This window comes from Astatotilapia calliptera, chromosome 1 (genome assembly GCF_900246225.1).
Source record: "Astatotilapia calliptera chromosome 1, fAstCal1.2, whole genome shotgun sequence".
NCBI classification, from domain to species: domain Eukaryota; kingdom Metazoa; phylum Chordata; class Actinopteri; order Cichliformes; family Cichlidae; genus Astatotilapia; species Astatotilapia calliptera.
In genome coordinates this window covers 13,346,827-13,361,933 of record NC_039302.1, presented here as the reverse complement: position 1 = coordinate 13,361,933, position 15,107 = coordinate 13,346,827, and the positions used below count along the sequence as shown (strand labels likewise).

The window sequence follows — 15,107 nt, the reverse complement described above, 5'->3', positions numbered from 1 at the left end:
ACTTCAAATGACATCCTCCTCAACTGGAATGAAGTTGAGGGTGTCATTAATGACCAAAGTGGGAATATGGATATAAATCACAGCTTTACTGATTAGTAAAGGCACACAAGGCACGAGGTAGTAATTCAAATTTATTATACTGTCAGTCTCTTTTCCCACCCAAATATTCTGCCATTATTAAATAGATTTTCACTTCCACCCTCGTGACAGACAGCTTTTTATTGCCACAAAGCCAAACATTGCTTTGCCTGGTCTGACCTCACGGCGTGTCTTTGGATCACCAAGATGCAGATGCCAAACGACTCTCAAAGTCAGCAGAGAAAGATTCTCAACTCATCAGTTTTGATTAAAAAAAAAACCCAAACCCATCTCTTCTGTCTTTTATTTATAAATCTTGGCATCGCCTCAACAATATTTTTCTTTTAGCCCCACATTAACAGTTCCTTCATCTGCCTATTTTCACCTAAGCAGTATTTTCAGACTACCCGTCTTTTCTCTCTTAGCACAGCACTCAAGTCCCTGTTCAAACTACAGTCAATTCTCCTGCTGATTACTGGAATGCTATTCTCAGTGCTTTGAGTGTATGGGCTTTCAGCTCCTCTGCACCATGACTATAGAACCTGTTACCATCACACATCTGACCAATAAAACTACAGTGGAACCCCGACTTACGAATACCCCGTTTCACAAAAAAATTCAAGCTACGAAGGCACTGAACGGCAATATTTCTGTCCGTGTTACGGCAAAATGCCCGAGTAACGAAATCCGCTGGCTCTGATTGGCTGAGCCTACAATGCCCACAATGCCTTCCGAATCATGTGACAACCCCTTGGCTTCCGTACTTGCGCTTCGTTGTTCCACTTGAACAACGTATTGTTGTTCTAGTTAGCAATGCAATAGAGTTTTGACTTTGTGTTGTTTTTTTGCAAAGAACAACAGGTTCCTAAAACGGTGGAAAGACACTGCATTAGTTTTTATTTGTTTGTTGTTGTTGTTGTTATTATTATTGTTATTATTTTATTGCATTCTTCTACCTATGAAATTATTTGTACAATACTGAAAAGTTAGGCCAAGGTTTTGGTGGAAATCGAAAAACATCAACACAAAAGTGATGAATAATTGCTCTATGTTAAAAAAACAAAATAAAACAGCAGACATTTCACTTCAAATGCTTGACTGAGCAGCAAATATAAAGCTTAGTCACTTATGTCAGCTAGAAAGTAACACCTAATTAGAACATCTCAAATAACCAGTCAGCCAGGGTATCTCAGGTGTGTCATGGCACATGTGTACTTTATATTAAAGGTTCTATCTAATTAAACCTGCCTTGGCTTAGGTTTTCATTCAATTTTCATTCATTCAAAACTTGCTGCGGCAAGCTCATATATCTCTGTGCATTTTTCTTTCTCATTTTCAGTTTCTGTTGCAAATACAATAACAAAACTTACGAGATATTATCACATAATTGTGTGTAAAGTGTATAAAGAAACTCTCCAGAATTCAGCAGTTCTCTGTCTTTTTCAGGCGTAGAAAACATGTGATTTCTGTAAACACAATCAGCTACAACAGAAGCAATTGGTGAATTTATTTTTAACTGTTATTAAATATAGCCATGTAATTTTATTGTATTATTATTTAATGGAAATAAGTAAAGGAAACTGATTTCTTTCAGTAGGGTAAAAGATTAAATAACTGAAATAAAAATATGTCCGGGACTTTCTGCATTGCTTCTTGACAGTAGCAACCTTGCACTTTGGAGTTTCCAATCTCCAGTTTTACTACAGCATATCTTATTTCAAACCTAAACTAACTTACCTCGTGTTAATTAAAGATCAATTGAAATCTATTAAAGTTGCACGGAAGTGATGCATATCTGAATACATAAATATGAACGTGTTAAAAAAAGACTTTTAGATTCACATATGGTCTGTTAGACCTGCAGGATCCGAGAAACTACTTATTGCACTATTTTGGTAGATACAAATATTTTTATTCATTCATTCATTAATATATATATATATATATATATATATATATATATATATATATATATATATATATATATATATATATATATATATTTGCATCCCTTACATATATTCTGAGAAAGAACCTAAATATCAATCTTGTTGGCCAAGGGTACAAAGCACCTCAGCTCTGTCCCTCCTGAGGTTGGTCCATGTTTCAGTGCGCACCAGTAAATATGACCAGCTTGGCAGGTTCTTGTTTCCTTAGACAATACTGCTGGGGGAGTTCTTGCAGCTCTGCCATCACAAATATGGCAGTTACTTTTAAGAGTTGACAAGCTGTGACTGCTTCACCCATTAAATTGACCCTCATTCCATTTTTGAAGTTGAGCAGCAAACTGAGATTATGTGAGATTAGTTGATTATTTGTCACTTTCATTTGAGTGTCAGCTTCTTCCTTTCACTTGTACTACAGGCTAACAGATAGTCTTCAACAACCAATAACTTGTCTAAAAATCAGTGCTTGGACATTTTCAGAAATAACTATTAGGAAGACCAAGACTTATTTTGCTGAGAATATATAACCTTGAATTATCTGAAAAAAAAAAATCATGCACCACAATCAAGTTCTGATTGTGCTCATTGTTGGTGGTTTTAGCAATGGACATGGGCACCATGATTGGTCTGTGGCTATGCAGCCCCATACACAACAAACTGTTGTAAGGTGTCACAAGGTATCAGAACATAGAATGCAATGCAATGCATTCACTTTTTCAGCAATTTGAGATACAGTAGCTCGTCAGATCACATGGGCCAGCCTCCACTATTCCTCCTTTGGACCGCTTTTGATAGACCACTACAGACTGGGAACAACTACAAGAGCTGCAGTTTTAAAAAATCATTTAAATACTTATGCTTGCCCAGTTTACCTGATTCTTAGACATTTTAGTGTAAACTTGCTCCCAAATATATCCCAACCTCTAACAGGTGCCCTGGTAGAGAGATAAAAAAAAAGGTATTATTCGCTTCACCTATGGACGGAATTTAGTTGTTGCCGGCCCAAATGTTATCCAAATGCAGTGGAAGAAGCTACATATTTATACCATTCCGATGTCAGTAACATAGCAGTAAAACTTTCACATTTAGGCTTGTTGTGCACCTATACCAATGTTTGTAATACAGAGTGATCTGGAGGCACAATTTCTTCTCATTTCATATGAATTACAGTCATAATTACAATTACCCCTTCCTGGCTTTGAAGATTCAAAACAGAATATAAGAATGCACTAAAAAAAAGTAATTACTCTTCACATCTGCAGTATATTGGAAAGGAATTTGGAGACTTGACTTGAAGTCAATTTTCTCCAAGTTTTCCCTGGATGTCTTTTTTTTATAATTTTTTCTGCATTTTACTTTGGAGGACAACTGAAATGTATGAAAACTTCTACAGCTTCCTCTATAGAACTTAAAATATGGAAAACTTGGAAGACAGGCTTCATATTCTGGTAATGTGTTGTGCCTCATACTCATTATGTCTCTCAGACAATGCCCAAGAGCCTCATTTTGACCATTGTTGATGTGAACGGTGTCCCAAAACACACTGTAGGTATGCACACATTCAAATTGCAAAAATTTTGCATCTCTTCCTTGATGCTAATGTCACTTGAGGATTTGATATATATTCTGAATACAGTGATACCCAGATGTCAAAGTCAGTGCTTATTTTCATGTTTCAGTTGAGAAGCCAGCAGTCTTGGGAACACATAGTCATTAACATGCTGCTCAGTTATAATGCAATGTTTCCATTCATTGAATCTTTCCCTGCTTCAACTAGTCTCTGCTGCCTTCTTTTTGGTACTACTTTACTTTCTGTGTCTTCCTGTCCTGTCATAAGAGCATATAACATTTTAATACGTGTTGTTTTCAGTTTTTATTATTAGATATGATTGACGTCAGTGGCAAAATCAATAGGCAAAAATGTTACCAACACAACTCACAGATTTTCTTCAATTATGGCAGGATAATGGTGACAGCCTACATTTTTCTAATAACAAAAAAAAAAAGCAAAAATAAAACTGGCAACATGAGTTAGCTAAAGCCACATGCTAATACAATGGAGGACAGTTAAATTTTTTTGTAATCTTTTAAAGCTAAACTTGACTGTTCTTACTTTGTCACACACCAAAAACCCACTAATTTCATCCACAATTATCAGAAATCCACTCCCAGCTGCTCCTCAGGAATACGTCTCTCTAATTAATGACTTAATTAAAAACACTTGTGGGATTATGAAAGGGGTCATTTTTGTCCCTATTTAATCAAATACATTCTATTTGGGTGCCTGAGAGAGCAGAAGAAGCAATATAATACTTAAAGGAACACATTCAGCCAATAGTATATGTAATGTAATCACATTTGCTGATTTATGCAGTTTTTCAAGGACCTTATGTATTTTATTATTTTTCAGCTGATGACACAAATGGAATTTTTTGAAAACACTCAATTAATTAGTATACAATTGCAGTACCCTGTGCGTGTCAAAGAGGCTGTCACCACATTTTAGACTGTGAGGATCACTGACTGTCTTCTAAGTCAGATTAAGTGTCTTGTTCCTGAAGAGAATCCAAGATTGTTCATGTCTCATGAGACACCTGAAAGAGAAAATAACTTTTCTCCATCTGAACTAAGACAAGTCACTTTGTTTTTATCAGTTCAATGTCGTTGCCCCAGTCTCTCATTGGCTAATCAATGAAACCCAAGAGGGCTCATCAGGCACCGAGGAATGTCAGCCAAAAGCCTTTGATCTGCTGACCTTCATCCGCAGTCCTCCAACAAATATACCACAGAGAGTGATCCATGTTTGCATGCTTTTAATGGGCCTCAGAGGGCCTTGTTGACAGTCCTTTAGTTCACAGAGGGTCAGTTCAGTCACTGTACAGTATAGCTTTGAAAACCTTTAGAACATCTCTCCAAAGAACCATGCATCATCATATGTGTGACAGTAAACTAAGAGGCTTATTAGTAATACATGATTAAGTGATTACTTGCTAATCAGTACAGTAAAATACTGATTATGCTGGAAATGGAGCATGGGTTAAATATGGAAAGATCTAACTCTAATTCCTTCAAGTGAGGCGTCAAGCTGCTAAGACACTCCAGTAACTGCAGAGACACACAACTGTTGTTGTTTTTCTTTTCTCTCTCTCTCTCCCTGTCTTCCCCTCTCTCTCTCGCCCTTTTTTTAATGGCTAGACAAAATTAAGAGATTATTTGTGACATTATGAGTGCAAAACATGTTTTTTGACTACATTCCATGTGAATGTGTCTGTGTGTGTACAGTATGTGCGTGCGTGTGTGTTCAGATGTTGTAATGGCATTCTGGCTGGAACTGAGAAACTGATGTGTTTCTCTGAGGCAACCATTTGTCTTAATCTGGGGTGACCTAAATCCTCGACATCTCCTGCTGTATAGTCTTTCCCTTTAAAACAGAATTTCACACTCCATCCTCCCATGTACCACCCTTCTCTTAACCACAATTGATGACTGTAACCTTTTAATGGTCCACCATATTCATTCATGGCAAAAGCACCTACAGTTTTGTCCATGGACAAGAACAAAAAAGAGGCATCTCCACAGCATGAAAATGAAGAGGAGACAGGGTTTATTTGAGCATGTTACAAAAGGGTAATCTATTATCAGACTATGAGTCTGACATCCTGACACTGTGGGCAGATCTGATGTATAAATGAGAAAAATGAGGACAGTAGACACATTCCATGCACTCATTTGTGAATTGTAAAAAATAGTGAAATATTTATGTCAAATGAAAAACACTGTCAATAATAAGTGCAGGACAATTTTGTTCTTTTAAGCATTGTTTTCTTAATACTATTTATTAATTAATTCTCAGTACTGCAAAATAAACTCAGGATTAGAATCAAAAATGCATTAGAATAATTAGTAAATTTTCTTCATGCTCACATTAGTTAGATGATAATCCATTGCCATGGATGTCATTAAAAATTGTAACAATTTCATCTAAAATTGATAGAAAGATAATGGCCCTGGTATCATAAAATAGCATTTTATGAGAATGTGTCTACATTATAAAAACCTGAATATAATTTCTAAACAGATGGTCTTGCTAAGGCACCGTTCCTGTCAAATATGAATGACAGGGATGAAGTTCAACTAAATGCCCCTTGTTTCTGTTTTTAGTTTCTGTTAATTCAGTTTGAACTGAGAATAGAGAACAGAATAGAGAATAGAGAAAATAGAGCCAACTATTTGTACAACCTTGTGTAAAATATAATGTTAAAAGTTAGGCTTTGTTATTATATGTGTGTTGCTGTGTGTCTTCCATATGTGGTTTTGGTGGGGCAGATATGGAAGATTATGTTAGGGTGAGATAATACAATAAGAGTACCTTAATAACTCACTGAAGTGGCCAGCAGGGCACTTTTTGGTATTTTGGACTAACCACAGTTTGCCCATATAGTGAACAGCATGTTTGAGCATATTGATGTTCATAAGTGCACTTCGTACAAGGACACCCTTGGCTTTAGGTTGATTATCGATCATGTAATTGTATCTTCAGTTCTGTGCCCATATGCTTTGAAGAGAGGAGGAGCTTTTAGTTTAACAATTGATATAGTTGGGTGATGGAAGGAGTACTTTAATGATCTTCCAAATCTCAATGCCATCCATTATGTGCAACATTGCACAGGCATAGCCTTTTGGATTGTCATAATGGGGAATGTGTTCCATCTTTAATTCCTGTGAAGGTCCATGCCAAGGTACTAGACAAAAGAGTCTGCCTGTTAGTCAAATCTTGGATTTGGGTGCAACATTGCCATTTTTCTCCTGTTAGCAAAAATCTACAAGTTAAAGTTCTGTTCCGGCTGTTGATAGAGAAGGTGTTGGACACTGAGCAGGAAGTTTTTTGGATAAATGTAATTTAAATTGGATTAGCATTACAGTACTGACCAGGGGCACACTGCACCATCAGATACAGCACACTTTGATTTGCAGAAAATCTGCATAATCTTGGCTTCTTGCACAGGTGACACTTTCATGTGCATTAATCTGTGCCAGGGCATTGGCCACAGCTGTAGATTCTGCGGGGCTTGAGAATTATCGTGTTTATGTGATATCTCGCATTTCAAATAGAAAAAAACTGCATACAGGTCAGATCTTAGGTGCACTTGCGATATTTTGTCATAATCAAAACAAATAGGCCATTTGAACCTCTGTTGCATCTGCATATGTTTTGAAGCAACACTTGACACTTGGAGGAAACTTTTTCTGAGTTTGACTAACTGTGAATTACTGTATCTGTCAGTATCTATTTGTGGTGAAGGTGTGGTCTGCAGTTTTGCTACAGAGGAGGGGTGGTGCACTGAGTAAAGATGGTAGTGCCACAGAGTTTGGCAGGACAACTGAGTCCTATGTGGTAATCATGCTCTCCTTATTTCAGGGATACTGGGACCTAGAAGTGTGTGTGCACTGTAAACAAACACTCATTTTCCCTGCAAACGCGGTGTGTTCTGGGTCCTTCTATCATACTATTAGGTTTATTAGTAGCCTTTTTACAAAAGCCTGCACAGAACTTGTGATATAAAAACTTGTTTAAACTGTAAAGAGAGTCACAATGTTTCAAATAAAATAAAAGTGGGTACCACTTTACAATAAGGCTCCCCTTATAGATGCTAATAAATAGTTTATAGCTACATTATTAATTAATCTGTAAATGCTTTATAAACCATTATTAATGGTTTATTATGCATTAGTTAAGGGTGAGAAAGAGGAAAAAAACTGACCGGTTTCTTGCCAAATAGTGAGCCAAATGTGTTCACCTATATATTTCATCTAGAGTTGCTATATTAAACATTTCAGACTAAGTTACTATCCTGTAAGCACAATCAGCATTTGTAAACATATTTTTTATCATATAAAATTGTACTTCAGAAATGCATTATAAATATCCACAACTATCAATCGGAGCTTTGTTGTAAAATGTAAAGCATAAAACCATTTATTAATGAATAATAAATATTTATAAATGCCAAATGGGAGCCTTATTGTAAAGTGTAAAGCATAACACCATTTATTAATGACTACTAAACATAAATGACAAAAGAGAGTTTTGTTGTAAAGTTTAAAACATGTCAACATTTATTAAGGACTAATAAACATTTATAAATGCCAAATGGGAGCCTTATTGTAAAGTGTAAAGCATAACACCATTTATTAATGACTACTAAACATTATAAATGACAAAAGAGAGTTTTGTTGTAAAGTTTAAAACATGTCAACATTTATTAAGGACTAATAAACATTTATAAATGCCAAATTGGAACCTTATTGTAAAGTGTAAAGCATAACACCATTTATTTATGACTAATAAACATTTATAAATGACAAAAGATAACTTTGTCGTAAAGTTTAAAACATGTCAACATTTATTAATCACTAATAAACATTTATAATTGCCAAAAGTGAGTCTTAAATGTATAATGTCACCATTTATAACACTTAGACCTAAATTACAATCAGTGCTTGAAATAACATTTAACTACTGTCAAAAATGGCAATGTATTGTAAGAGTAACACATGTAACATTAAATGTGTTTTTTAAAACACCAAACAGTCACCCACTCCAAAAAAAGTTCATGCCAGACTGGTTCAAACTGGAAATATTTTTTGTATGTCCTTAAATAAGCGTCCCAGTGGTCCATCAGGGTGTCGCGCTCCAGTTCCTCCTTAAGAAAAGTCAGTTTCTCTCGCTCCTTGTTAAGAAGGGCAGTTGCAGTAGGGACAGGATTAGAAGAAGAATCTAAAGAACAAACAATTATTAAATTACAATACTAAAATATTTTATAATCTAAACTTGGGAAACTCAAATAAAATATTGATTAAAAACGGTTACAACTTGAATTTATAAAAAGCCACTTTGTAAAAATTATGTTATATACACATGTGGTGGTTCAGACATTTCTAAAACAAGGCAAATAATTCTTATGTGTACTGCCTTACCAGGGTGTTTAATATAAATTTAATGATGCACATAAACAAAACTAAAAATATACAACTAAGTGATATCAATCGTTTGGAATAACCAATAGTAATAGAGCTATTCACATGTTATGTGATGTTAGTTAGCCACTGTAGCTAGCAGCCAAATGGCTCGGTAGCTAGCTAGCTAGCATTATACTCACCTTCATGTCTAACTGCTGACGTCGTTGGCTTAGTGCAATCTAGATCATCCAGTCTCTGCTTTTTGTATCTCTTCGAACGTGTGCTAACTGTGTAAGTCGCAGACGCACACAAATTTTTATCTTCTGCTCCATCCATGGCGCAGCAACTTGAACGAGCGCCTTCAGTGTGTCTGTTCGTGCCCCTTTGGCTTGACCTTCCAGAGCGCTCCACTGCCTGTCGCACTCTGAGAGGAGGGGCTTTCCTTAATAAAGTTAACTGTGATTGGATGGTTGTATAAGCTCCTCTGCTTTAAATTAAATTTGTTTTCCCTCCCTTTGGCAGCAGAACATATTTTTTTAGCATGAATCCAGCGGGTTAGATCTACATAACAAAGTCGGAGATACATTATAACAGGTGAGACAATCCTCTTTTTTGCGTGGGACTATTTTTGATTATAGGGCTTGTTTTATATAGCATGTGAAGTTCTTTAACTCTGAACCGATTTGCACTAGACTCCCATAGAGTATTTTACGGTGTTTCGAGGTGATAATAAAATAAATTACTCATTTTTTTCCACCAGAATGTCTTTGGGAATGAGATTGCGCGCCAGAATAGAAGGAAAACAAACTAAATATAAGGCATTAAGGCTCATTAAATGGCTGCAGAAGAAACACCTGCTAAAAAAGAAGCTTAGATGTCCTGTTTGTCACCATAAGATGAAAATGATTTCCGTGGTGAAGAAAGACCAATATATGTGGTATGTATAATGCATGATAATGTAGTGCATGTAGTAAATATAACAAAATATTTCGGTTATCAATGCAAGAGGGAGCATTAACCTCTTTTCATTATTATTTTCTTCATACTTAATTTTGTGATTATCTTTTCAATTAATGCTCTTGTTTAAGGGTCCATTTCTTTACTTAACTCATTGATATGTTCTCAGGTGCTGCAAAAGAGCAAGTCATAGGAAAGTTTCCAGAACAATTAGAACTGGCTCCCTCTTTGAGAAATCAAAAACATCTCTTTTCAGTTGGATGAAGTTCATTTACAGGTATATGTAGATGTAGACATTAATAGCAATGCACCTTTCATAATTGAACACCAATACGAGACTTGTGAAATAAAATTAGGGCCTCAGTAAGTAATAATTGCCTCAATTTCTATCACAGATTTTCACAAGGGCTCAGGCTCAGACAAATAGATATGATCGATGATGAAGTGGCTGGCAGCTCCAGAACACTAAGTAGCATGGCAAGACACATTCGACATGTTTGTATACGTGCAATTAAAAGACACAGAATAAACAATGGACACCGTCTTGGTGGTGACAGAGAATTTGTGGTTATAGATGAAAGCTGTCTCCGTCATCAGCGAAAGGTTGGTAAACTCTCAGACAGGTTTGTTAGAATCAATGCAGATCTGAATGTGTCCTCTAAACATGGAAACCTTTACCATAAGTAAAACAAATTAGTAGAAGCAACCATCTTTTTGAATGTTTCTTTGTAGATATTCTGTTAAAATTTATTCTTTTTGTTTTCAGTATGCACGTGGACGCTTTGGAAATGCATGGAAAAGGAAGAAATGGGTATTTGGAATGATGGGAATTAAAGACAAAAGGCGAAGGCTCGTGTTAAAACTTGTTGAAAAATGATCAAGGCGCCACCTTGTTCCTCTGATCAGACAGCATGTTAAGTTGGGTAGTGCCATTATCAGTGATGAGTGGAGAGCCTACAAGAATGTTTTGACAAACATAGGGTACAGACATTACACTGTAAATCACAGCAGGTGGTTTGTAGATCCTCAATCTGGCAGTCATACACAGCATATCGAAAGGGCTTGGATGACCATCAAAGGACATGTCCGTAGACTAAGAGGAAATCGCACTGAGAAGTTGCTGGAGGAACACCTGATGGTTCTTGAGTGGTCATCTTGGCTTGGTTCGCGACACCCTGATGGACCACTGGGACGCTTATTTAAGGACATACAAAAAATATTTCCAGTTTGAACCAGTCTGACATGAACTTTTTTTGGAGTGGGTGACTGTTTGGTGTTTTAAAAAACACATTTAATTTTACATGTGTTACTCTTACAATACATTGCCATTTTTGACAGTAGTTAAATGTTATTTCAAGCACTGATTGTAATTTAGGTCTAAGTGTTATAAATGGTGACATTATACATTTAAGACTCACTTTTGGCAATTATAAATGTTTATTAGTGATTAATAAATGTTGACATGTTTTAAACTTTACGACAAAGCTATCTTTTGTCATTTATAAATGTTTATTAGTGATTAATAAATGGTGTTATGCTTTACACTTTACAATAAGGTTCCAATTTGGCATTTATAAATGTTTATTTGTCCTTAATAAATGTTGACATGTTTTAAACTTTACAACAAAACTCTCTTTTGTCATTTATGTTTAGTAGTCATTAATAAATGGTGTTATGCTTTACACTTTACAATAAGGCTCCCATTTGGCATTTATAAATGTTTATTAGTCATAAATAAATGGTGTCATGCTTTACACTTTACAATAAGGCTCCCATTTGGCATTTATAAATATTTATTATTCATTAATAAATGGTTTTATGCTTTACACTTTACAACAAAGCTCCGATTGATAGTTGTGGATATTTATAATGCATTTCTGAAGTACAATTTTATGTGATAAAAAATATGTTTACAAATGCTGATTGTGCTTACAGGATAGTAACTTAGTCTGAAATGTTTAATATAGCAACTCTAGATGAAATATATAGGTGAACACATTTGGCTCACTATTTGGCAAGAAACCGGTCAGTTTTTTTCCTCTTTCTCACCCTTAACTAATGCATAATAAACCATTAATAATGGTTTATAAAGCATTTACAGATTAATTAATAATATAGCTATAAACTATTTATTAGCATCTATAAGGGGAGCCTTATTGTAAAGTGGTACCTAAAAGTAACTAAACTATTTCAGCAAAGCTGAAAATGACAATATGATTTCTATTTGTCAGCCCATACTTCTCCCTAATAAGAAGTATTCTACCCTACAAGCAAGTTACATTTGCAAGTAAATATGGGGTTTCTTTTACCAAATTACCCATTGTATTTTTTTTCCCCACTAGGGGCCCCTAAAAAACAGAGCAATTTCTAACTGATCGGTGGTACTATTTATCATAATACTATTTCTTAAATTGTTCACATACCACACAGACACTTGCAGAAATAACATGGGGAACAAAATCAGAAAACAAATTCACTTGGCAATATTGTGTTTTGCCATCATCTGTAGATTGTATGGTTTTTAGCACCTTGAATATAACCATTGATTTAAAAGGTACGTAAAATGGAAGCACTGTGAGCAGAAGTGAGACACAACTTGGATCAACACAGAGTGATTTCAGCAACAGCACATGACAAAATGGGATGTTCAAACATGAGATTGTCACATCCCCAGCCAGACTCCTTGGCAGCACAACGAGATATTTCTGTTTTAATCTGAGACAAATTTGAAGAAAAGTGTAGGCAAAGAGGAAGAAAGAGCAGATCTAATTATGTTATAAGCCAGGGAGGGGACAGGGTAGAAGAATGTATTCACATTTCAGTTTCAGCTACTGTGAAGCTCAGACAGGTTTGGCTGCAGCACAAATACCGCTTATCACCTCGTGTCTGGAGAAGTCCACAGCTTTGGGTGCCTGAGGAAACATGCAGGTACCTGGAGGGAGATGATAGGCCCCAAAACTTGAAGCTTCACACATTTGAAGACTCACCACTGAAGTGGTAGCAATGCACAAATGTGATAGCATGCACATAATTTTCTTTGGGTTTTTTTTTTTTTTTTGTGAAACCTCCAAGCAGTGTGCAAATAAATCTGTGAAAAGCATAGAATCCACTTTAAAAAGTATTTTTTAGGAATTTAATTTCTCATTCATTGTCTAAAAAAATTCCTATTCTGCCATTAAGTAGATGTGAAAAGATAATTCCTTATCTCTGCTTTCATTTTGATTTTGCTTTGGTTCTTGATTGTGTACAGGAGTAACAATGTGCTGTAATGAAAAGTGATTATGGTAGTCATTAAAAACAATAATTAGCTGCATGATAATCATACTATAAAAACAGCCATGCATGCGCTGTTCAACGTGAACGATTTTTTATTAAGTGTAGCCTTTATGCAATTAGTCTCTCAGTTTATGGAGTGAACAACATTCTGACTGTGGCAATTATAGTGGCAAGTTCATACCTATCATGCCATCGCTATACACATAAACACAACATTTCAGAAAAGACAAGTTTTAGTAACAAGAGTTATGTAAGTTTGAAATACACAGAGGCATACTGGAGTGTCACACAAACATATTGCAATGATCATATGAAATGGCTTCAAGTGTGGCAAAAATATAAATATAAATAACACAAATTGTTTTAATGATTAGCGCAGTACCATTTTTTAAAAACAGTAGAGCTGTAATTTAAAGTTGAGGGTTAATGACAAAGGTTTAGAAGAAAACTGTCTTAGTTGTCATGTGTTTCCAGGTTTAAATAAGCAAAGACAGTCTAAGAAATGAGAAGAATGTAACCATTAAACACAAAACAACTGCAAACACAGAAAGTACAGTAATGAATACACAAATCATGGAGATGGGGTAGAGGGATGGAAGCCAGCTGGTACCACAGCACTTAGAAAGTGCAAAAAGTGTAAAGTTTCAAAATAACCGTCATTCTGTCTCAGTGTGTGGGTGCTGTGATGGAAGAAGTCCTCATCCTGATAGCACTCAGCCTTTCAGGATGAAAAGAACAGATTGTGTTTGAGGGGTCAGAATATTCTAGATCCCGGGAAAGAAAGCAACTGGTCATTTTGGTCGCTGTGAGTATAGTCTTCTCTAACTGTCTAACTGTATTCTGTTCTGACCAGGTATACCCCAAGATGCAATACAGCATGTATGTACATTAACAAAGAAAAAGACAAACAATGAGCATAAACCCCAATGTCCAGTTCTCATTTAGTTCAATAAATAGTAAATAATGATTGGTGTTATACTCTTATATATCATTAGTATTATAATGATATATAAAAGTATATAAAGTAATAAAAACTAGATATGGCAGTAGCATTTTCATAAAGTGGCAGACCATGGTCACTAAGTTACAGCTAAGGTGTGTATAAGTGGCCAGTACTTTGCTGCAATAACTGTAAAATTACAAATCTCCTCTCGCACTGACATCAACAAAAAAAGACTTTACACTAGGACCTTTATGGAATCGGTTTCCATGGTCGAGCAGTTTATGAGGGTGTGTAGTTGGCCCAGGACTTTTGTCCACAAAATGTTAACCATAAACAAGCTAAAACAATTTGAATATAACACTGATGCTGAGTTTTCCAGCATGACATTGAGTCAAAAAAGACAACAAAAACAAAGGAGTGGATAAAGAAGAAGCCCATTAAGGTAATATAGTGCCCAGCCAGTTTCCAGACCTCAGTCGTATAGAAAAATCTGAAACTTTGAGTGACCGAGCAGCAGCCAAGGAACACAATGAAGTTTGACAGCTTCTGTACAGATGAGTGGGCCAAAATCCCTCTTAAGATCTATGCAAACCGGGTGACCAACTACAACAATTGTCTTACAACTGTGCCGAGGTATTCTCCACCATGTACTAAGTCCTACTTTGCTTGGGGTCAAATAATTATTTCACTCAATGACATGCAAGTCAGTGTGTAATGTTCATGTAATGTGCTTTTCCTGGATTTTTGGTTGATATTTGGTCTCTCCATTAAAATGAAAGAGAAGTGAATTAGTCTTTTCTGCCTTTTCAGTAAGTGGTGTAGGAGGTGGTCAGGAATATACGATGGATCAAAGTTTCTTTTTGACAGCTTCAAATGTGCCCAGTTTACAGCCAGTCTAAGAGCTGGCCCTTCCCGATAGTGGTATTGAGTCTGCTTGTGTCACGAAC

The 15,107-nt window shown here is 35.8% G+C and overlaps 1 protein-coding gene across 1 annotated transcript; it reads left to right on the top strand.

Annotated features, from left to right (window-relative positions):
* The first annotated feature begins 9,488 nt into the window (after positions 1 to 9,488).
* Positions 9,489 to 10,818, top strand: LOC113028723 (uncharacterized). The gene is made up of 5 exons (XM_026179157.1): positions 9,489 to 9,578; positions 9,745 to 9,921; positions 10,111 to 10,218; positions 10,337 to 10,544; positions 10,708 to 10,818. The coding sequence occupies exons 2-5, from the start codon at positions 9,746 to 9,748 to the stop codon at positions 10,816 to 10,818; spliced, it is 603 nt and encodes a 200-aa protein (XP_026034942.1). The 5' UTR covers positions 9,489 to 9,578; position 9,745.
* Positions 10,819 to 15,107: the final 4,289 nt, after the last annotated feature.